Source organism: Fukomys damarensis, unplaced genomic scaffold, assembly GCF_012274545.1.
Source record: "Fukomys damarensis isolate Sample0158 unplaced genomic scaffold, DMR_v1.0_HiC HiC_scaffold_22, whole genome shotgun sequence".
Taxonomy (NCBI): Eukaryota; Metazoa; Chordata; class Mammalia; order Rodentia; family Bathyergidae; genus Fukomys; species Fukomys damarensis.
The window spans coordinates 26,176,189-26,200,665 of NW_022900934.1; the positions used below are offsets into that span (position 1 = coordinate 26,176,189).

The following is a 24,477-nucleotide window of genomic DNA, read 5'->3' on the forward strand; positions in this document are numbered from 1 at the left end:
TTTTTTTTTTTTTTTGGTACCAGCGATCAAACCCAGATCCTTGTGCTTGCAAGGCAGGCGGTGGAACTACTGAGCTAAATCCCTGGCCCAAAGTGGCACATTCTTTGAGGGCCTCCCTGCTGACTCAGAGTAACTGCAACCAGATGACATACTAATAGGCACTGAGCAGCTAGGGAGTATGAACTAAGCCTAAGTATGTTTTCACTCTGCTGGGAAGATGTGAAACCAGGACAAGCTGAAGGAGACTGACTGAAGCCAATAGGCAGGACTAACATCTCCCCATGCTGCTGGCCCAACATCTGCCTACCAGTGTGGAGCTGCTTGCTGTGGTTCTGAATGCCTTCTCATCTAGACATACATACATTCATTCATTCACTCATAAACGTGTACTGGGTGCTGGCTGTGTGCCAGGCCTTGAAGATACAGTGTGGAACAGACATACTCGTGGAACTTTTGCAATATACTGTGTTGTTGGGTGTGGTGACATATGCCCATAACCTTAGCTACTTGGGAGGCTAAGGGAGGAGGACTGCCAGTTCAAGGCCAGTCTAGGCAACTCAGTGAGATCTTGCCTCAAAAAAACAAAAAAGTCCTGTGATGTAGCTCAGTGGTAGAGCGCTTGTCTGGTGTGGCTTTAATCCCCAGTACCACCAAAAAAGTAAACCTGTATGGTGGGTCTAGGAAAATTTCCCTGAGAAAGTAGTAGAGTAGTAGTTGGGTTAATGGAAGACAAGATTTAACTATGCAAAGAAATAGGAGAATAGCTGAGACAAAAGGAAAAGAAGGTATATAATGTGACAAACCAGCGAGGCTGGTGTGGCTACAAAGCAGAGAGCTTGGTGAGCTGGAGACCAGGATAAGTGGAAAGACAGGTGAGAGATGGGCCAGGCCTGGACCCTAGCGGCGTTTGAGCTTTACCTAGAAACATCAAAAGTTAATGAGAGATGGAGGAGATGTTATCTCATAAAAGATATTTAGAAAACCTTCAGAAAGATCACCTTGATTGCTTGGGCAGAAAACAGAGGATGTGAAGAGCTCAGAGATGGCACCAGGGATTTAAGTCAATGAAGTTGAGGGCATGAAGGGAACATGTGGGGAGGCTGAAGCAGAGCACAAATTCACATGTGATGGAGATGAGACCTGAAGAACCTGTTGCTGAGGCGATGAGGAGTGGTACATATTGAGAAGATTCAGATTTCTATAGTGAGGTTCTAAGTGGGAAAACAAGAAAAATAGCAAATTCAGACAGAAGGCATTTTCTATTTGGATATGTCAAATAGATAGTCAGATGTAAGATTTAAAACTCAGAGGAGAGGTGAGGGCCGAGATGAAAGATGTGAGTTGCTATTGTTTAGATAGCCACAAGCTATACCACTGCGGTGGCAGCACTGAGTTGTAGTGGCAAACAATGTCTCAAATGTGTATGAGGCTACCCAGGAAAGGGAGGGGAGTGAAAAAGGCCTGGGTGAAGGTCTTTCCTTACTTCACCACTTTGGGAAGCCTGGCAGTGAAGATGAGCCTGCAAAGCCTATGGGTGGATTGGCCAGTGGAGAGCAGGGACATCAACAGGACACCTGCATGACCCACTGTCAAAATGGCATTTTACAGATGATAAGCTAAGGGCCAGAGAGGGACTGATCATCCAATGGGACTGTAGTTGCATCAGGCCCCTGGGCTCTTTCCTCACATGACCTACTGCCAATTTCGTTGCAGGTCAACAGAAACTGGCTTATGGACAGGAGGAACTGCAGAGAGGAACTAGTTGCAGAATAAGTGAGGTGGTATCATTTCTTGATATTTAGAAATGAGAAATTAAATTTAAGCCAAAAAAGAGGACATACTTGTCTGGAATGGCTCATTTCTAATTTTGAACTATTCCATTTATACATGTATTTGTTTATTTAATTAATTTGAGACCAGGGTCTTGCTCTATTACACAGGCTGGCTTTGAAACTCTGGGCTCAAGATATCCTCTTGCCTCAGGCTCTAAAGTAGTTGGGACTACAGGCACACACTACCACACCTAGCCAGAAGTATTCCTTCATCAAGTCATAAGCCATGACATGGACCCTCCCAAGAGAACCTGCTGTCATATTCTAGCATCCCTACCATAGGTGCTTCAACACATACACCATGATATGAATTGCCATCGATGTGACAGTGACAAGCACAGACCTTACAGCCCCAGTGAGCCCTTCTGGAGAAGGCAGTTAGAACACCAGAGAGGCTTTAGTTAGAAATCCTGAGTTAAAAATCTCTATTTCTCCCCCTATTACTATTCCCTCTGCTATGAAATGAGGGCAACGGTGCTTAGCTGGCAGAGCTACAATAAGAGTCAAGTAGGACAGTGTACAGAGTGCAGTGCTCAAGGGTATGAACCTGGGACCCAGAGTTCCTAAGGTCCTGCCACTTTTTGGGTAAGTGATTTGGGGCAAGTGACATCATCGCCTTGTACCTCACTTTCCTTCTCTCTAATAAGGAGATAGTAAAAGAATCTACTTTACAAGGTGTTGTGAGAATTAAATCAAGTAGACCACACAAATGCTTAGAATAGGGTCTGGCTTATGCATAGGGGTATCTAGGAAAGGTGGTGATCCCTGCTCTTCTTTAAACTGGCTTCAAGGCCTGCCCCAGTTGGTATGAGATCCCCCAACAGGTGGCAATAGGAATGCTTGTCAGACAAGGGTTCCAGAAACATTTGAGCCACAAGCCTTACACAGAGAAGGCAGTCATTTCAGGGGCCTGGCCAAGAATCAGTTCTCTCCTTTCTTAGGTATAAGAAAGGAGTAAAGTCTTATAAGGTCCTTAAGGTCAGGGAGGCCACACTCTTTTCTCCAGGACGTAACGTAAGACAGGCAGAGGGGAAACACTGATAATTGTGTCCTGAATGGATGATGCCTCTTTTCCTTTAAGCTTGAAGTTCTGCCAAATGGAAAATTATTTAAACTAGAATAAAATGGCCATTATTTGTGGAACTCCTGTGCCAGATACTATATGAGTGCTTCATATATTATTTGAGGCAAGTCTTGTGCAATTTAGCAAATACAGTGATGTTTCTACTGCTTTAGGGCAGAGCTATTCATTAGTACTCTCAATTAAAGACATAGCAAGTGACAAGCTACCAGAGAGAAAGAAATCAAGAGAGTTCAATTCCTACTATCAAAACAAAACAAAACAAATCAAAAAAAAGAAAATCAAGAGAGCACCAGTCTGAATAGAAGCCAAGTGTTCCACCTCTGAAGAAGGACTACATAGATTCATAGATTCAATGCTCAGCTTAGCTATTAACTATTCATACAGCCAATAACTATTAAAGGCAAAATAGTAACCACCTTGCCATAGCCATTACAAGGATGAAATCAGCTAACAGGCACGTAAGCTATATGCAACAGTGTCTAGCATAATAGCAAGGGCTAGACAGGGTAGAATCATTAGGAAAATCATGCTGGGTGCCCCTATGGGATAGGCTGAAGTAGTGTCAGAGAGAACTTACCCAGATTCTCTGCCTTGTAGGTTATTTTGCTGGGCTGACAGAAGGGCAATGAGTAATATTCATAAGGTAGCTGGGTTCGAGAGCTGGTGAGCTTCACAGCCTGGTGGGAGGAGAGGCTATTATTTCTCAATTAAGCAGAAACCAAGACCACTGTTCCAAGAATTCTTCCTGGTACTCAAATGTCTGTAGAATACTTGGTAACACTATCCAACAGACAAAGTAGCTGTAGCAGACATGACTACAGCATATTATGTACTCTGCACAATTCTTGATTCTTTTACTTTTCATTAGTTTCACACTGCATTAAAGATTTAGTTTAAAATTATAACCAAGAAAAAAAAAGATTAAAGGAAGTAATAAAGTATTATTAAAAACAAAAAATGATAACCAAGTACCAGGCATGGCAGTGCACCTGGGAGGCTGAGGCAGGAGGGTCACTGAAAGTTTGAGGCCAGAATGGGATACATAGTGAGTTCAAGGCCAGCCTGAACTGCATAGTGAGAACTTGTCTCAAAACAAACAAAACAAAACAAATAAAATAAGTAAGGCATAGTGGTGCACCCCTATAAACCTACGTCTTTGGAGAACTGATGCAAAATAATTAAGTTTGAGGTCAGCCTGGGAAATGTAGTGAGACCTTGTCTCAAAAGAAAAAAGTAAAATGGGCTAGGGATGCAGCTTAGCAGCAGAGTGCTTGCCTAGCATGTGTGAGGCCGAGTTCAATCCCAGTAGCAAACAAGAAAATAAACAAAAACCTGAAATGTTTCTCCCACTAGGAACTTAAAAAAAAATTTTTTTTTTGAGACAGTGTTTTGCTATGTAGTTCAGGCTGGACTTGAACTCACTATGTAGCCTAGGCTGGCCTTGAACTCATTGCGATCCTCCTGCCTCAGCCTTCCAAGTGCTAGGATTATAGGAATGTACCACCATGCCCAGCTAGGAGCTAAAATTTAAGCTTCACGAGGGTGAGGGTCATCTGTATAATCTCTGTGCCTTCGCATGAGACAGTGTAAGGTGCTCATTAAATATCCGCTAAATTAGTAGAGAAACAAAAACCAATAAAGCTTATATAATGTGAAACTGATTAACAAAACATAATTTATTCAACTAAATATTGCATAGCCATTAAAAAAGAAGTTTAAATAATAAAATAAAAACAAGATTTAAACCCAGGTGTGGTGGTGCATGTCTATAATCTCAGCACTGCAGGGGGCTAAGGCAGGATGACTGAAAATTCAAGCCCAGCATGAGCAACTTAGTGACTTACCAAGACCCTGACTCAAAACAAAAAAAGGGCTGGGGAAGTAGTTCAGTGTGAAGGTCCTGGGTTTAATCCTCAGTACTACAAAAAACCAAACCTAACAAATCCTCCAAAAAACAAGGTTTAAAAAAATGATGAAGGAGTATGTTTAGGAAATGATCCAAGCATAAATAATATAGCTTTGGAAAGGGTAGCAATCTCAGAAAATCCCCAAACTATAGATAAAACAGAACCAATGGGCTGGGCGTGGTGGTGCCCACCTGTAATCCCAGCACTCGGGAGGCTGAGGCAGGTGGATTGCTGTGAGTTCTCGACCAGCCTGGGTTACATAGTGAGTTCCAGGTCAGTCTCAACTACATGGTAAGACCCTGTCTCAAAAAATGAAAAACAACAACAACAACAACAACAACAACAACAAAACAAAACACAGAACCAATGAAAATGTTGCCAGACAAATTTTAATCTAGTTAAATATTTTTTCTATTTATGAACTACCTACTACTCCTCATACACCATCTAAAAGTGTAAATAATTTTTAGAATTCTAGGTCTGCAATCCTTATTTAAAACTCTTGTTTAGAATTAGGATTTAGATTTTAGAAAGGCAACGTGGTACACCTATCACAGGTTTTGAAACACCCCAATAGGGTCTGGAGTAGTACTTTACATTGCACAATTCTGCAGAGAAATGCAAAAATATTCATGCTAAATGGGATAAATGAAACAAACAAACAGCTTTATGATAGTAGAGGTCAGCTCTTGCCTCCAGTGGGCTTATAAAAACCTTGACTTTCAGAGCTTTTTGTAAGATTGAGGGAACCAAGGACCGCTATTAAGTATATCATGAATTATTTGAGGAAAAGCCACCAAAAAGTTACTGTAATATCTATTTTGTGTTTCTTAGCCTTCTCTCCCTGGATAATCAGGAAAACATATGCATTACAAAGAGAAGAATCCCATTTTTATGCTCTCTTCCCACCTAAGGTGTACATCCCCACATCCTCAGCTTTGAGGAGTAGAGGCCAGATGCCCTGGTACTGCTATATCACAATCTTTGCTCAAGTAGCTTTTGGCAAAGGCCAAAAGTGGAAGAAAGGGTAAAGAGAGGGGGTTTGGAATGAATCCTGTGTCTTCCTCACCATGTGACTTTAGGTCCTTGGGCCTTAGTTTCTTTATCTGTAAAACATACAAAGATCTCTAGAACGTACAGTTTGCCTCACAGGATTCTTGAGGAGCAGCTTGAGGTAGGCCAGGTCTAATGTCTAGCATATAAACAACCCTCAGTAAACTTTCCTTTAATTAACATTTCTGCAAGTTATAGATCTGACCACTAAGGAGGAGAGATGCTTACAATATATGAACCATATGAGCAGATGCTCTAAGTTAAACAGAGAAAGCTGGTAACAGGAGGAAGGAGCAGATGAAGAGGGAGGCAGAAAAACAACAGAGGAGGCAAGCTGAGTCAGACAGACTTGTAGGAAGAGATAGAGATGGACGTATACCTGAAAGACAGAAAGAGCTAGACAGACAGACACACCAAGAGCCGGCAGCACAGAAACAGAAATGAAGAGGTAAGGCAGAGTTCTTGCACTGCAGGCTCCTGAGGGCACTCTACTTCTAGCCACAGAGCATTCAGTGAGCCCTCTTGTTCCTAGAGTAACTGGAACTGACCTGTGTCCTCTGCAACCACAGGACAGACACAAACAGCTCAGCACAGAGGCTCCTATGATCCAGGACTACACTTACCTTGATTTCTACAGGGTCGTTCTGGTGGAAGTTGATTGGCGCAACCCCTGGGACATAAAAGGCGCATGTTTGACACATGAGAGAAAGCAGTAGCAAAGACCACGGCAGCCAAACCTGCTTGAAACAAGAGAGGCCACAGTTGGCATGTGGAAAAGAAGTGAACTGCTCTTCAGAGCTAATTAAATCATGCTATCCCAGTGTCTACTGACCCAGTATCACCACCTCACATTCTGGGAAGGTGGAGGTCCTTATAAACATTGCCTCCCCAACTCCCGCAACAGCTGGATATGCTGGCACAAGTTCCAGCTCCTTGGGAAGCTGAGGCAGGAGACTGTTTCAGTCTGGGACATTGAAGCTGGCTTGGGCAATACAGTGAGATTTTTCTCTTAAAAGCAAATGGAAGACCTGACAAACTTTAGACTTGGATATTTGGCAGTTACTTCTCAAAAATAATGATGTGAACAGTCACTTCAAGGAAAACAAATTCATGCCCCCAAGAGCATATGCATTTCCAGAAATGGTCACACATTGGGTCAATTAACATTGAGGCAAAATGGAAGACTGTCACATGGAAGCCACACATCCCACTTCTGGATCACTGTTCTTTTAACCAAGCTCACAGTATATCACTCTTCACTACAGCTTGCAGAAAGCAAATCTCCACAATATTCCATTCATTCCCATTCTCTTTATCACAACAGGCTCACTTCATCAGAAAGCTCCAGTGTTGCCAGCACATTTTTCTATGGGTGTTCTCCAAAACAGAACTGGCTTCGCCATCTCCTTCTGTCCTGTTCACTCTGTTTCAGCCACACAGGCCTGGACAGCAAGCCCTTCTGTGCCCTCCAGGCCTTCATCTTTACTGTTACTTCTGCAGAATGCCACAGATATATACATGGCTCACTTACTCCTTACTTCATCCAGGTGTCTTTCACATGTCACTTCCTCAGAGAAGTCTTCACTGTCCATCCTATCCTATCTGAAATAGAATCCTCAGGGGGTCCCATCTACCTTCTTTCCGAGTCCCTTACTCTGCACTTTATATCTATTGGTAGTCTTATCTTCCTGACATGTATGATGTGGACAGATATGTTTCAGTGTGTATTATATGTTCTCTTCTCTTGAATGGAATCCCTGAGAGAGCGGGGACTGTGTCCCCAGAGCCGTGAAAAATGTGTGGCCCAGAGGAGGTACTCTCAATAGCTGCATGCCGGAGAGGCACCTGGTAATACAAAGGCAAGCAAGACTGACTTGTGAGCTCAAGAACTCCACCCCCCAAAGCATCTCCTTCCCGTCATTAATAAGGCACTTTACTCATTCAGAGGACTAGAAGAGTTGCTAGATTGTCTTCCTTCTGCCTGGTCTGAACAAGGAGCTTGTGTCATGAATCACCAACTTAATTGCATTTCTCTATCTCTCCCTTGTCTCTACCCTCTAGTGTTGCTTTATTTCAGATGCTTACTTTCTCCCTTCACTGGCCCCAGCCTCCTGATCCACCACCTTACTGTTACAGCCCCTGCACCTATCAAGTTACCATTCTACCCCAAACACATATTCAGATGGTTCTGAAACACAGTTTTACAGGCAATCAGTCACTGAGGGGGCCTGCCAAAAATGCAAACTCACCTGCATCTGAACCTGGACTACAAATTTTGAAAAAAAAAAAAAAAAAAAAAAAAAAAGCTGTGTGTTGGGGATGGATGGGTGCTAGGGACTGACCTAAGGGCAGTGTGCAAGCTATGTAAGCCCTCTACTACTGAGCTATATCCCTATCCCTAATTCTGAGACACATTTCATTAAATTGCCCAGGCTGGGCTCAAACTTGAAATCTCCCTGCCTCAGCCTCCTGAATAGTTGGTATTACAGCTGTGTGCTGCCATGCCTGGCTAAAAAGTTTAAGGTTCTAGTAAGGTGCACACATCTATAATCAATCCCAGCACTGTGGAAAGCTGAGGCAGGAGGACTGCAATTTTGAGCCCATCCTGGGCAGTTTAGCAAAACCTTGTATCAAAGATACAAAAAGGGCTGGGGATGTAGCTCAGTACAAAGGTCCCAGGTTCAATAAAAATGTAAGGTTTAACTGGGATCAGTGGTACATACATACACTACTAGAGGCTGAGGCAGAAGGATCAACTGAGTCCAGGAGTTCAAAGCCAACGTGGGCAATATATCAAGACTCCCATCTTAGGGCCGGGGATTTAGCTCAGGTTCCTCTGCCTGCCTTGCAGTGCAAGGACCTGAGTTTGATCCCTGGTACCAAAAAAGACCCCCATCTTAGAAAAATAAAATAAGATAAAATTTAAAGTTCTGAGTTCTGTGTACCTTTTATAAATTAAGAGTAATAAAAATAAAGAGCAATACAGTTTCTGACTTGTGAACATTTATAAGTATCTATCAGCTCATGTTAATTAAAAATAAAACAGCTATAATGGCTAAGATAGATGTACTGTATTTGATAATCAGGAGGAAAGGAGAAGTAGGAGAGCTGGAAAATCTTTAAAAGAAATGACAAGACTAAGCCACCTGTGGTGGCACAGACCTGTAATTTCAGCACTCTGGGAGGCTAAGGCAGGAGGATCTCAAATTTGAGCCCAGCCTGAGCAACTGCGCAAGTCCCTGTCTCAGAATTAAAAGTGGGGAGTGGGTGAGACTGCTAAGCAGCTCAGCTGTAAGGCCCTGGATTCCATCCTTAGTACCACACACAAATAACAGAATGCAGAAAATTGCATTATCTGATTCCACATAAGAAGATGGAATTTTTTCTCCTCTGTCCTTTAAAAAAATCATTTATTTTAAAAATAAATTTAGATTTGCAGATAATGCTATGGAAGGAAATGGCAAGTGACACACAGAGAGGCAGCAGAATGGAAGTAAAATAACAAAGTTTACTCCAATTAGGCCTCATCCATCCCCATCGATGGAGTAAACTTTGTTATTTTACTTCCATTCTGCTGCCTCTCTGTGTGTCACTTGCCAACTCCTTCCGTAACAATGACACTACAGAGAGTTCCCATATACTCTTCATTTGATTTTTCCTAAAATTAACATCTTTCATACCATGGGGAAGTAAGATTTCCAAAAACAATAAGGCTACAGTTTTTTTTAAAAAGTAAAACCTGTACAGTGAAAAATTTAAACAGTACAAATAGGTATATGTGCACAGAAATAACTCTTCCTAACACCAATTCTCATGGGACAACTGCTACCACCAGTTCCTTGAAATCCCTCCAAAGAAATCCTCTGAATGAACGAAGGAAAGGGTTTCAGTGTCTACACTTGCCTTGAATCAACAAACAGATCTGGATTCTTTTAGAACAGTAGCGGAGTCTATTGGCTGTGAGTTGCTAATAATGTCTGATTTCTTCTCCATCAGAGGATTTCCTCCACTTGACCAGCCATGTGAAGATTCAGCCCTCCCTCTTAGAATCCCTAGAAAACATACATTTTTCAGCTATTAAAATGTGCCTCACATTAAGAAATAAGCACTGCCCTCTTTTTTCCTGATTTTTCTCTATATGTGAATTCCAGTTAACCAAAATTTAAGACAAATTCTCCATTACAAGTATACACTGCCATCCATAAGTTGTTTAGGAAAGAAAACCCTGAAATTTTTTGTACCAGGAATTGAACTCAGGACCTTGCACTTGCAAGACAGGCGTGGTGCCACTGAGCTAAAACCCTGGCCCCCTGAATTTTTAAATATGCAGAAAATAGACAATTCTTATACAAAGATACTATCAACGAACTACAATCCTTTTTATCTTAGAGGAGGATCAATAGAGAAAAATGGCAAATAAAATCCCAATAATATGCTAGAATTTTTGAATATTTAAGTTGGCAACCATAAGCAATTCAAGTTCAGCTTAGAAATCATGACTACATCCAGATGCTGCCAGTTTTAGATATTAAAATGCTACTGTTGCAATATTCTCATACGGCTGGAAGGGTCAGAAACTGGGACACTTCTGGGGGGCAACCTGGTAGGCCCTCTAAAAGCGCATACTCTTAGATCCTGTACTTCTACTCCTAGACAGTTAAGAAATGACAAGTATGCCAGAATGTACATAAAAGGGTGCTCACCAGACAATTATGTAAACCGACTGAATGGTTTTCCTATTTTGTGTACCGCATCTGATTTTCCTTTTTTGTACAGAATTATACAGAATTTATACCACTTAAGAAAAATAATGAAAAAGAAAACACTATTTTTCACACTTGGGTTTGGGTAATCTGGCTTGATATGGAAGGATGTGCACTTGCTGGCCTTAAGACGACTTGCCCAAAGTACCTCATCTTTTCTATCTAAGCCTTCAGGGAAACCTGGAGGTTGTTCCTGTTCTTTGGGAGTTATATGCTCTGTTCCTGACGCTCAACCTTGCCTGATTCAAGTCCTACCTACCCCTGGATGTCAAGGTTAAATGTTTCTTCCTTTAAGAACCCCTCAGATTCCCACAGGGTGAATTATTCTATTCCGTTTTTCCTTTTCAGGGCACTGTATAAATATCTCTAGGCAAGAAAATGGAAATACCACCTAATAGCCAAATGTATTTTTATACTTGTTTAAATGTTCGAAGACTGCTGCTTAAATTGTTTGATAAATATTTAAATCTCCACTACAGTACTTTTTTCATGTTGAGTTATAGCCATTTGCATAGATCGCTTGTCTAGCTAGTTGATGGGGGTGCTCAATACTTACTAAAATAAGCACTAACCAACCTCTGATCTAAAAAAAGGAAATCATTCACTCACATACAAGTTTAATACCATGGTTCTTAATCTTTCCTGTATCCCTTTGAGAATTAAAAAAAAAAAATCCTTACACTGAAGTAGGACACCTTCCACCTTTTCATTTGTCAAAGGACCTAGCTTAAGAATCCCTAAGAACACCTTCACTCCTGTACCTTGGCTGTATATCCAGGAGAGTGGTTCTCTGCCCTGATGCCTTAAGAGTAACCTGGAGAGCTTTAAAAATTACCAATGGCAAGTACCTTGTATTATTCACCATTCTGACCAATTAAAAGCCAGAATGTCCGAGAGAGAGGGCTCTGGATTCAATATTTTTAAAAGGTCACTAGGTCCCTATTACTCAAAATGAGCTTTGTGGAGAATGGCAATCACCATTTTTTGGAAGCCTGTTAAGAGAGCCTCAGGCCATGCCCTGGAACTAGTGAATTACAAAGTGAACTTACATTTCAGAAAGCTGCTTAAGATAAAGTTTAAGGACTACCAGTTCAGGTGATCCTAAAGCAGTTAGTCAAGAACCACTGCTCAGGTTAAAGTCTATCCTAAATGTGGGGCTCAGCCGTTGGCCTGCCTTGCAGGGGGAGGAACCGCATTCAATCCCCAGCACCATAAACAAACAAACAAATAAATAAAATAAAGTCTATCTTAATGATACATAATCCTTGGGATAGAGGTGAGTGCTGGGTCTCTATTTCTCTTTGGTCTGGTTTTAAATTACATCCAGAGACAATAGGAGGGCAGCTGTCACATACTGGGGAAAACTCTAAGCTTGGGGACCCAAAATATAAACAGGGAGCTGAAACCTACCCCTCAGTTATGCAGCTTAGAGCCATCAACTTTGCTGGGCCTCATGTCCCCATTATTAGAATGGATTCACACAGAAGTCAGGCTGAAAAGAGAACATGAATTTGGAAACTTTTAACTACCAATAAAACCACTATCCTTTTGTTTTTCTGTTTTTTTGTTGTTGTTGTTTGTTTGTTTGTTTTTTTGAGACAGGGTCTCACTAAGTAGTTGAGACCGACCTGAACTCACTATATAGCCCAGGCTGGTCTTGAACTCACAGTGATCCTCCTGCCTCAGCCTCCCAAGTGCTGGGATTACAGGCATACGCAACCACACCCAGCTCTAAATCACTATCCTTAATGTAAAGCATTAATGACCATTATGTCTTGCTAACCTAAATCACAGGTACTAAACTCCCCGCCCCCCAACAAGCCTGACACAACCTTTTAGCTTTATCTGATAAATGATTTGAAGCCAGAGTAGATTACAATCTCTTCTGGTTATCAAGCCAATTAAATCTAAGAAATTACTTCAGTTCTATCTTCTCTTGAAACAGAATCTTCCAGACTGAGAGACACTGCCCTGGGGAACTCAAGTGCTCCCTGAGAGCTCAGGTTGCAGAGGAATGCAAAACAAATCCTGAAAGACTCCACTACATTTTGTTTCAAAGCCTCAAACCAATGGAGCAAGTCTACACACAGAGAACAAACAAAAAATCAGCAAGGAGGTTAATACTCTAGCAGGAAGGCAACACCAAAGAACAAGAGGCCTCCAAGTCATCATGCACTTAGTTCAAGGCACTGTGACAGACATGGCAACTTCATTCTATTTATCTAGTCCTGCTTTGTACTAAGCACTTCACATACACTGATGAGTACCTACTGATTTTTGTCACCCCTTTGCAGATGATTTACTGTCAACTCAAGATTCAGAGATTAAATAACTCACCTAAGGTCATCCAGAATGTGGAGAAACAAGTATGCTTTTCCAAAACAGGTGAGTTGTAATATAAGGTGACAAGAATGTAATGATACTGATAACAATGGCAGCTATATACTGGATGCTGATTATGTGCCAGGCATAGTTCTAGGTTCTATTCAGGTAGTAATGCAATTTTCATGACAATCCTATGAGGTAGGGACTCTTACTATTCCCATTTTACAGATGAGGAAATGACTTAAGTGAGCCAGGATTTGTACCCAGGCAGCCTGAGCCCAAAGCTCATGTTCTAACCAGTACAGAAATTAATCACCGACTGTTTACTGACCATCCACTATGCATCAGGCACTGTATGTCAACCTTGCAGGATACATGCCCACAAGGAGCTTTCAGATAGCTGGAAGACAGAGCTAAGTCACCAGTCAATCACACCTGGTCTCAGATGCTGTCAATGTGTTAAAGAGTATGCTGAGGAGCAAGCAGCAGCAACAACATACCCAGTGTGAGTGTGGTGTTAGGGGAAGGTGAGTGTATGTAAGGATTCAGTCTACTCTAAGGCCTGGAGGGAAAGGAGAGAGAAAGGGAGAAGAGCTCTAGGAAAAGCACTGGTGCTTCACAGAACTTTACTGTACAGGTAAGTCACCTGGCAACTCTGATAAAATGCAGAATCTGATTCAGTGGGTCTGGGGAAAGGCTAGAGATTGTGCATTTCTAATAAGTCTGGGAACGACAACATTTATTTTTGTTTGTTTGCTTGTTTTTGGAGACAGGGTCTCCCTATGTGGTTCAGGCTGGTCAAACTCACTGTGTAGCCCAGGCTGAGCTCAAACTCACAGCAATCCTTCTGCCTCAGCCTCCTGAGAGCTAGGATTACAGGTGTATGTCACCACACCTGGCAATGACAAATATCTTGATACATGGATATACTTTTAAATAATCTTGAGGGAAAAATTTCTAAGAATAAAAATGTAGAAGCTATAAAGAAAAATGATTTAAAGAGAAGAAAATTAAAAAGTATATACAGCACAGAAAAATAATTTGGGCAAAAATATTTTCCATACACATAACAAAGGACTGATTTCCTTAACATACAAAGAACTCTTACAAACCAATAAAGGACAAAAACCTCAAAAGAATACTAAGAGTTTAACAACAAAAATGTTTAAATTACTAAACACAAAAAAATGGTCAACTTTATTTTAAAAATACCTGTCAAAATAACAATCTCCTATTTTTTACCTATTAGAGTCACAAACTTTTAAATGTCTAAGAATACATGAGCTATTGGAAAATTGGCATAGTCTTTGGGGACAGCAACTAAGCAATATACACTTAGAATTATTATTGAAGGTCTTCCAATCTCAGGAAGAAAAAAAAAAAAGATGTGTAGCACCTTATGTATAACTTGGTTTCATTTATCTTTTTTTCCTATCTAATTGTTTACAAAGCATGTACCAAAGGCAGAAATCTAAGGAAAGGAACTAAGACAAATGTCTACCATGAATACCAATAAAAATATTTTTTAACAAGAAATGAGCAAATTGGGCCAGTAAAAGTCTGTCTATACATCATGATCAAGTGGGATATATCCCAGGTATGAAAAGTTGACTTAATATCTGATCAATTAATATACCATAAAATGGTACAAAGGACAAAAACTGCACATTATTGCAACAGATGCAGAAAACCACTTCACAATATCCAACACATAGTCATTATTAAAAATTCAACCAGGGCTAACAAGAAACTTCCTCAATCATATAAAGGGCAGCAAGGAAAACTCACTGTCAACCTCACACTTAATGGTTAAAGACTGAATGCTAAGCTCCCCTAAAATCAGGACCAAGGTACGAATGTTCACTCTTATCTCTATTCAAATCTGTCTATAACTAGTGTACTAAAGCAAACAAATTAATTAAAAATTAAAGGCATCCAGATTGAAAAGAAGTGAAAGAGCTTTTATTTGCAGTTCATACAATCCTGTAACTACATTATTCTAAGAAATCTACAAACTGACTAGCACTAGTAAGTTCAGGAAGGTAATAGACTACTAAATGAATATATAAAAATTAACTATTTTCACATACTAGCAACAAACAATTCAAAAAAATTCTACTTGCTATCAAAAAGAAAACATTTAAAGCCAGGCACAGTGGTGCATGCCTATAATACCAGCACTTGGGAGGCTGAGGCAGAAGGATCACTGTGAGTTTGAGACCAGCCTGGGCTACATAGTGAGTTCCAGATAAGTCTCAACTTCATAGTGAGACCCTATCTCAAAAAAACAAACAAACAAATGAAAAAAAACCCCCACATTTAGAAATACATATATATTACACACACACACAAACACACAATTTTTTTTTTTTTTTTTTGCACTGGGGATCAAACTCAGGACCTTGAGCTTTTGACGCAGGCAGTGGCACCACTGAGCTAAATCCCTGGCTCTAGAAATACATATTTTAAGAAGAACCTGTACATTGAGAATTACAAAACCTTGCTAAAGAGGAACGAAAATATCTAAATAATTGGAGATATTATTTGTGGATTAGAAGATTTAATACTGTTAGGTTGGCAATTCTTATACTGATCATGAATTCAGTGTAATTCATATCAAAAGACTTTTTTGTAGAAACTGTCAAACTGATCCTAGAATTTATATAGAAATGGAAAGGACATGAAGTATCCAAAAACAACTTTGAAAAAAAAAAATCGGAGGGTTTATATTACCAAATTTGTAAATACCACAAAGCACAGTAATAATGACAGTGTTGTAAGGATAGGCATACATAAGAAAGGATTAGAATTAAATCTAGAAATAAACATATGCTTATTTATTTGAGACAGGGTCTCACTATGTAGTTCAGGCTGGCCTCAAACCTCAAACTCACAGCGATCCTCCTGCCTCAGCCTCCCAAGTGCTGGGATTATGGGCATGTGCCACCACACCCAGCTAGAAATAAACTTTTGGAGTAAAATTTTTTTTGGTACTAGGGATTGAACCCATGTTAGGAAAGCATTCTACTGCTGAGCTATATCCCCAGTCCTTTTATTGTGAGACAGGTTCTTGCTGTGTCCCAGTTTGGCTCAAACTTGTTGTCCTGCCTCAGCCTGTGCTGTGCCTGGCTTAGGGGAAAAATCTTCACTAATCATGTATCTGATAAGAGCCCTGTAATCATGTATCTGATGAGAGACAGTGACCAGAATATAATGAGCTCTTACAATTTAAGAAAACAAGCAACTCAATTAAAAATGTGCAAGGTCTGATAAGTGACAAAACACTTGCCTAGCATGCGTGAAGCCCCCAGGTTCAACTTCTGGGGGAGAGCAGGGAGGAGAGATCTGTATAGACAATTAACCAGAGAAGATACATGAATGGCCAATAAACACTTAAGATGTTTATTATCATTCATCATTAGAACAAACCAATACTCACTCACATGACTAAACTCAAAGACACAGAAAAGAAGTGAAGACCAGAACATGGAAGAACTAGAACCTTCACATACTGCTGGTGGGAATGTAGAAGGCTACAGCCACTTTAGCAAGTTTGGCAGTAACTTAGAAAGTTACACAAAAACTTACTAGCTAGAATTTTCAACTCCAGGCATTTACTGAAGAGAAAAATAAATGTTCAGCAAAGATTTCCATGTGAATGTTCATAGCAAGTTTAATCACAATAGTCCCCCCTTACCCATGGTTTCACTTTCCAGTTTCAGTTACCTAGTTAATAAGGTTTTGAAAATATTAGGAGTCCCAGAAATAAACACTGCATAAATTTCAAGTAACTTTTATTATTGTTGCTAATCTCAACTCATCTAATTTATAAATTAAACATCATAGATATGTATGTATGAGATGACTAACAAATATGGTGAATGATTAAATTTTAAAAAATTATTACAGTAAAAGACACATTGCCAAGCTGGGTGTGGTGGCACAAGCCTGTAATCCCAGCACTCGGGAGGCTGAGGCAGGAGGATCGCTGTGAGTTCGAGACCAGCCTGGGCTACATAGTGAGTTCCAGGTCAGTCTCAACTACATAGTGAGACCCTGTCTCAAACAAACAGACAAACAAACAAGACACTGCCATTAATTCTCCTCAAAATACTCTCCCTCCATTTTGATACATTTTATCCCATTGCTCTTGCCACTTTCTGAAGTGCTTCAAGAAGTCCTTTCTCATGAGTGTTTTAGGTGCACTGTTGTGGCTACCTCAATGTCCTGAAATTAACTAAAAACATTTCCCTTTCATAGCCACTTTGACTTTGGAGAAGAGCCATAAGTTGCACAGAGCCAGATACAGTAAATAAGGTGATGATAACCCACTGTAATGTTTTTACAAGCCGGCCTTTCTGTTGGATGGCCACAGGCAGAAGCATTCACTGAACTTTTCACCATAGCTCATAAAGACACTCACTAATGATGACTTCCAGAAGTGCTTCAGAAAGTGGCTAGGAACAGGATGAGTTCAGAGAGAGAGAATTTGAGGGGGTTTTGTGGCAATGTGCCTGTTATTGTAATAAACATTTTAAATTTAATCATTCACCAGATAGTTTCTGACCTACCTGGGGGGATCTTGGAATGTGTTCCCTTGGATAAGAGAGGACTACTATAGTTCAAAATTGGAAACAATCCATGCCATGGATTTAGCTCAGTGGTGCCACTGCCCGCTTCGAAAGCACAAGGTCCAGAGTTCAATCCCCCGTACCAAAAAAAAAAAAAAAAAAAAAAAAAAAAAAAAAAAAATCTCATAAAATTGGAAACAATCCAAAGGCCCACCAATTAGTGAATGGAGAAACAAAATGTAGTACATCTACACAAAGGGATACTATTCACCAATAAAGGAATGAACAACATAGATGAACCCCCAAAACATTATCCTAAGTACAAGAAGTCAGATGCAAAAGTCTATACTTTGTATGATTCCACTCCTACTAACTGCCTAGAAAAGGAAATCTACAGGCAAAAAGCAGATAGGTGGTGAGTGGGTTATGGGAGCAAGGGCTGATTACAGTGTCAATCCCTTGACTATAAAGGAACTTGTTGGGGAAACAGAAATGTTATAGAACATTGTGTCATTGTGGTGATGGTTGCACAAGTCTGTACATTTACTAAAGTTCACTGGGTTTATACTTACAATGAGTCGTTTTATGGTAGTAGGTCATATCTTAATAAACCCGAAGAAAAAATAGCTAAGGGGAAGTACAGATGAATTGAATGTAGCAATATAATGGTAATAAGAAGGGTTAGCTATACTATTTCTTCTACTTTAAAAATTGTTGTAATAAAGTTTCTAAAATAGGCATTTTTATATGCACAAAGCTTTTCTACAGTTATTTTAAAAAGCAAAGGCTGCTGACAAATGAATTAGAAGTAGACCAGTGCTTTTTTCTTTTCTCCTTCCTTCTTTTCTCCAACCCTTCCCTCCCTCCATCCATCCATGGAAGTACTGGGGATGGAACCCAAGGCCTTTGCACTGAGCTACATCCTCAGTTCTTTGTTAGTTTTAGACAGGGTCTAACCAAGTTGCTAAATTGCTCAGGCTGGGCTTGAACTTGCGATCCTCCTGCCTCAGCCTATTTATTAAGCGCTGGGACTATAGATGTGTGTCATCACACTTGACTTTATAGCTTTTCTTTTTAGTTGACAAATAAAACTATATATACACACACACACATTTGCACATTTTCAGTTTTCTTATACTTTTTCTGATATACATGGGTTAGCCTTTTAAGAAGGGAAAGAAATGAGTTGCTTCTGAAAATACCTGGATTAGGGGCTGGGGCTTTAGCTCAGTGTTTCCACTAACTGCCTGGCAAGAGCAAAGCCCCGAGTTCAATCCCTGGTACCAAAAACAACAAAAGACAAAACAAAACAACGGGATGAATTCCAAGTGGGAGACAGAAAAGTTAAGGGTGGCACTGGAAGGATTCTGACATCAGGTTGGCAGGTAACCAGACAGACCAGCAATTCTTAATGTCAGGGAGAGTGTCACAAACCCTTCTGAGGATCTTATAAAAGCTACAGGAAAAATAGTGTTCCGCTATATACAATGGACAGATAATTTCAGGAGAATTTAGGAATTAGAAGTTTATGGGCCCCTAATAAGATCCCATACTATACACTGGTCCAACTTTTTGCAATTCTATCACTCCAGTACTGTCTTTAGCCCTGATAGCCTGACACTGTAAGGAAGGTACAATAACAAAGTGCCTGCTTCTAGAGAAATTCTCCAGTATTTTAAAAAAATTGATCAGCTCAGTAACTTCCAAGTGAAGTCCAGTATGAAAAATCGATTAAGTATTTAGCAAATATCTTTTGCATATTCAGAACTATGAAAGGAGGGGGAGTTCTAAGAGATGTGAACCAGCTCATCTGGCAGTATTTTCCTTGGTTTCCAAGTCATGACAATACAAAGGCATCCTGTCAAGGAACAAGGTGATGGCAATCTAGAAGCTTTCTGTGCAGTAATCCTATACTCCATCACAGGCAAAGATATGGGTGACCTGGAAAGGTATAAGCTCAAGAGACCCAAAAATCGAGGGTTTTTTTTCTTCCTGTCTTTTATTCTTGGGGCTTGGACATTTGGAAAAATCTCTCCCAAAGCTCAAGGAAGGGGCTGACAGCACAAAAAGGTCCTCCTTACTCTCCAAATTTTGCTCTGCTCAGTTCGAAAGGTATGAACAATTAATTTCTTCCAAAGAAGAAATTTTTTTCCAAAGAAGTTCCTTTTTTGGAACCCTCTGCCTTGCAATCTCTCTTCCCATAAAGAGCATCACATAGCCATAAAGTCTGGCCAACCTATTCCTTCCATGTCTCTCCTGCCACAAAGACAGTACCTTCATCACAGGAAGCTAAATGCTTCCTTTTCTTAAAGACAGTCACTATTTTAAGGCCACAGCAGTAACTGTTCCTTAAAGCGGGGGGCAGTACGAAAAGAAGACAAAAGACAAAAGACACACACAAAAAAGGCTCAGAAACACAGTATGTGAACAGTTAACTGAAATCATTACCCAATCAGTTAAAGTTCCCTAAGAATTCAACCACACAAGAATGAAAGCTACTTACCAAGCAGCCCCATGGAGCTAAAAAACTGATAGGAAAAAAAACAAAAACAAAAAAAAAAACCCAGTACCAAAGTAGCTACTGGAGACTCTGAAAATGTAGCCTTTATTTCAGAGCCCATAGATACAGCATAGCTATTGAGCAGAGACACATAAGAAGACTCAAAACTGTTACTTGAATGGGAAAAACCCCCTCCCCCCATCAGACTGTGGAAATCCAGGTGCAACTAACAACCATCTTCACAAAGTATGCCAGGCTTAACCCATGAGTCTGGAAAGTGCAGAAATGTACCGCCCTTTCCTTTTGCCTTGAGTATTTACAAAAAACTCTCAGCTAGTCCAAGCGATAGGCTTAGACAGGACACCTCTGCAACTCTTCAAACTTTGAAGTCAGAATGTCATCTTTATACTGGGTACTTTCAACTCTTATTTCATTTAATTACAATCCTTTTGAGGAAAGTATCATCCCTATTTCAGGAAACTGAATCAGTACAAGATGATGCAAAAGTTTTGAAGATGGATGCATAATAGTGAATGTATTAATGTTCTGAGCTCAACACTCACAAATGGTTAAAATGGTAAATTTTATTTACAGTGGACCCTCAAGTTACAATTGGCCTGACATCACATGAACAACTTGGGTTAATTAGGTAAATGAAAATTCATCTACTTCTTGTTTTCTATAGCATGTACCCAAGTAAACATCCAGATCTCAGCTGTATTGACTTAATTACAACCAGCCCTCAAACAGATCCAGTTCATAAGTCAAGGTTCTATTGTATGTATATTTTACCACAAAGAGGGCGGAGGCAGAGGAAGAAAGAAAAGCCAGGGTCACAGGTTCACAACCAGCCTGGGCAATTTAGCAAAAACCTTTCTATTTAAGAAAGGCTGGGGCTATAGCTCAGGGATCCCTGGGTTCAATCCCTAGTAACAGTAACCCCTCCGCCAAGCTTACAAAGGCAAACAGTTTTCCCACATCATAAAGCCAGTCCAAAGTCACAGTATTTAGGATTCTAGCCAAGATTCTTAAACCAACTCTCAGTCTAGGAATTTAAACCCTGGGAGACTTAATGGATCAGGCATCGGTAAGAAATCAAATTAGCACAGAAGAGAGCAATGAAGAGGTATGAGATGCAGAAGTCCTGGGCGTCACTATCCATGCCCCACTGGAGAAACACTAGTGTCAGCAAATGGTTCAGGGATCAAAGCAGGTTTGGAGTAGATGGTGTCCATCATTCATCTGTCGCCAGATGGCCCCACTCATCCTGGGTCCTTCCTACTTTCCCGCCAGTGTCTAGAGATCAAAACTCAACCTTCTCCAACATTCTGCAACTGGCCTCTTTAATGCCAAGATCAAAGGGAAACTTTTGTCCAAGTTGTAAAAGAGAAATTAAGAGGCAACTTAACACAATCTCTGCCTCCTCTGTACTTCCTGGGGGGATTAAGGGCACTCTTCTAAAGGGACTCCTCAGAGAAACACATTTAACCACGGTTTGGGGTTAGCATCTCAGCTCCAAGGACACAGTGGCTCCTGCAGAGTATATGCCAAGTGGGGCAACTCCAGAGATCAGACAGACAACACCACCAACACAAGAAAACTTGGAAAGATCACAGGGACTATGATTACGCAAAAGAAAAAAAATTTTTGTTTTATAGGCACACTAGCAAAAGTCGCCTTATAGGCAAGTACTAGACCACAGCATTTTCAACTTGGAATTTAGAAACCGTGAAGTCCAAATCTCAATTTCACATGTGACACATGGAAAACAGACCAAGAAAGCCAAAGGAATCTGCTCAGGCTATGCACTGAATCAGTGGCAGTGTTGGGACTAAGCCCAGGCCACTGACTCCTGTCCAGTGCTCATTCCTCTATCCCCACTGATGCCAGACATACATGAGGTCCAGAGGAGACAGCAGCTTTGCACAAAGGAGGCCAGGGCAGAGTCCAGGACTCCTACCTCCTGCTCAGGACTCTCCCATCCAGTCGTCCTATGGTTAGTACCAGATTCCACCATTAAAAACTTATGCCTTTGACTGGGACTGGGGGCACTGACTCCATCAGTTTAAAGGAATCTTGATGTCATTCAGCCTTCCCTTGCCTGTAGACAGGATTAAACCCAAGTAACCTCAAAACAATGTAAACTGACCCAACAACTGACCAAGAAAATTGAAAAAGTGTTCATGTAACAACTCTGATGAATGTTCACATCAGTATTATACCTAACAGTCAAAAAGTGAGAACAATCCCGTTGATGAATGAACAAACTGTGGTCTAGCCATACAATGGAATACTTTTGGCCACAGAAAGGAATGAAGCACTAATACATGCTATGACACGGATAAACTTTAAAAACATGCCAAGTAAAAAAAAGCCAGACACAAAAGACCACATGTTGTATTCCCTTTATATACAAAGTCCAGAAAAGGCAAATCCACAAAGAAACTAAATTAGTGTTGCCATGGGTGAGGAGAGAACAGGAGTGACCGCTAATGTTTCTTTCTTTCTTTTTTTTTGGTACAGGCAGGCGGCAGACCAACTGAGCTAAATCCCTGACCTGCTGTTTCTTTCTATGGTAATGAGAATGCTCTGGAGTTGGTAGTGCTGGTCGTCTAGTGCTCTGAATTTACTAAAATCCACAAATTGTATATTTTAAAAGGTAAATTTTACAGTAAATGCATTATACTCATTAAAAAAAAATAACAAGAACCCAGTGTGAGAGGATATATGTGAATATAGTTTATTCTCTAAACTGAAATTTCTAGATTCATGGACTCAATATAAATTTCCCAGGTCCCACCAAAAAACTTAATATTCTCAAGGCAGTTTCTCATAAATAGTAAGATATGATCCTGCTTTTCAATTAAGACTCAGGCTAATCACACCTGCATTTTATAACATTATATGGTAATCTAAATAGTCCAGAGCTGCAGAAAGGTAAGAAAATAAGAATTTCAGTTTACATCAGCTACTATCTCCTCTGGTGGGAAAGAAGTATCGCCTTGCAGGTTCAGGAAACATCCACTGTGTTAACTAGATCTGGGAGGTAACAGCGCAGCTCTTGGGGAAGAACCATTCACCAAGATGAGAAAAGGGAAAAGCCCTTGAAATGTGTACCAAAAAACTTTCTTTCAAAACAGAAGAAAAAAACAAAACCCCAGCCTTTTCCCATGGCCACTGAATTTAGTAGTTCAGTTCCTCTTTGGTTGTATAACTTGCCTCAGAAATCCATACACCCCAGATTAGATCTACACACCCCACCCCTACTGGTTGTGAAATAGCCTAGGAGTATGAGGACCACTGTGACTTCCATGTAATAAAGCCCAGACTCATGTCTGTGACTCCACACTGCCTGGTACACATATACTCTGTATTCAGCTTGCTTCCTTGCCTTTTCACTATCACACCAAACATGCAGCTACTCATTAGCAGCCTTTTAATGGCCTCTGTCCACACCACATCATACCTATCACATACTGTTTCTTTTCAAGACAGGGTCTCACTATGTAACCTAGGCTTGCTTCAAACTCAAGATCCTCCTGCCTTAGCCTCCCAAGTGCAGGGATTATAAGTGTGTGCCACCACACCAGGCTTCACATACTCTGTTTATTAAAAGCAGTTTCTGTTTTCAGCATGGAAGCACAGTATAATATCCCTAAGCGGCACAATGCACAATCATTGTGCTTAGAATAAAATCCACACTTCTTTCCACAGACTGAAGTATGAGAACAAGCTGGCCCCCCTAACAGACTGTCCTAGAGGTGAATAGAAGTCAAACAGCCACAGAGAACAATCTAGTAGGTATTTCAAAATGCAGTCCACAGACTATAGTTTCTAGAAACAGTTGCTCTTGGTCCTCTTCAATTTCATCTTGTATCATTCTCTTACCCCCACCCCCAGTTCCCACATGCTTTAGCCCCTCTAGTCTTCTGCAGTGTTTCCCAAATGTATCAAGCTTTCTGAGATCTTGACCTTCATCATTTCCCATTTTCTCTGCCCAGAACTCCTTGTATGGCTGGCTCTTTCTTATCAACCAAGTCTCAACTCATTCTTTCTCTGACCAGTCTCAAATAAGTAGTTGTGTCACCCAGTGATGCCCAATCATTATAACTTCACCTTGCTATCTTCATAGCACTTCACACTTATTTTATTCATGTATTACTTGTTTACTACCTATCTTTCAGGCTATGAAAGCTCCATCAAAGTAGGAACCTTGATCCTCAAATTCACAACTACATCTCCAATTCCTCACAAAACAGTAGGCACTCAAAAATTTGCTGATTAGCTGGGTGTGGTGGCAGACACCTGTAATTCCGGCATCAGGAGGCTGAGGCAGGAGGATCACCATGAATTCAAGGCCAGCCTGGGTTGCATAGAGAGTTCAAGGCCAGCCTGAAGTACACAGCAAGACCCTGTCTCACCAAAAAAAAAAAAAAAAAACA

General features: G+C 40.5%; 1 protein-coding gene across 3 annotated transcripts in view; it reads right to left on the reverse strand.

Annotated features, from left to right (window-relative positions):
* Window positions 1-24,477, reverse strand: part of Tm9sf4 (transmembrane 9 superfamily member 4) — a 46,660-nt gene that overhangs the window by 20,010 nt on the left and 2,173 nt on the right. The window contains exons 2-4 of one of the 3 annotated variants that reach the window (XM_010628461.3): window positions 9,780-9,928; window positions 6,500-6,613; window positions 3,494-3,593 (exon numbers count right to left, since the gene is read on the reverse strand). In XM_010628461.3, coding sequence (XP_010626763.1) covers window positions 3,494-3,593; window positions 6,500-6,577 — 178 coding nt within the window. In that variant the 5' untranslated portion in view covers window positions 6,578-6,613; window positions 9,780-9,928. Of the gene's footprint in view, window positions 1-3,493; window positions 3,594-6,499; window positions 6,614-9,779; window positions 9,929-12,049; window positions 12,132-24,477 lie in introns of all 3 variants that reach the window. The other 2 variants (XM_010628462.3, XM_010628460.3) reach the window with 2 other exon arrangements.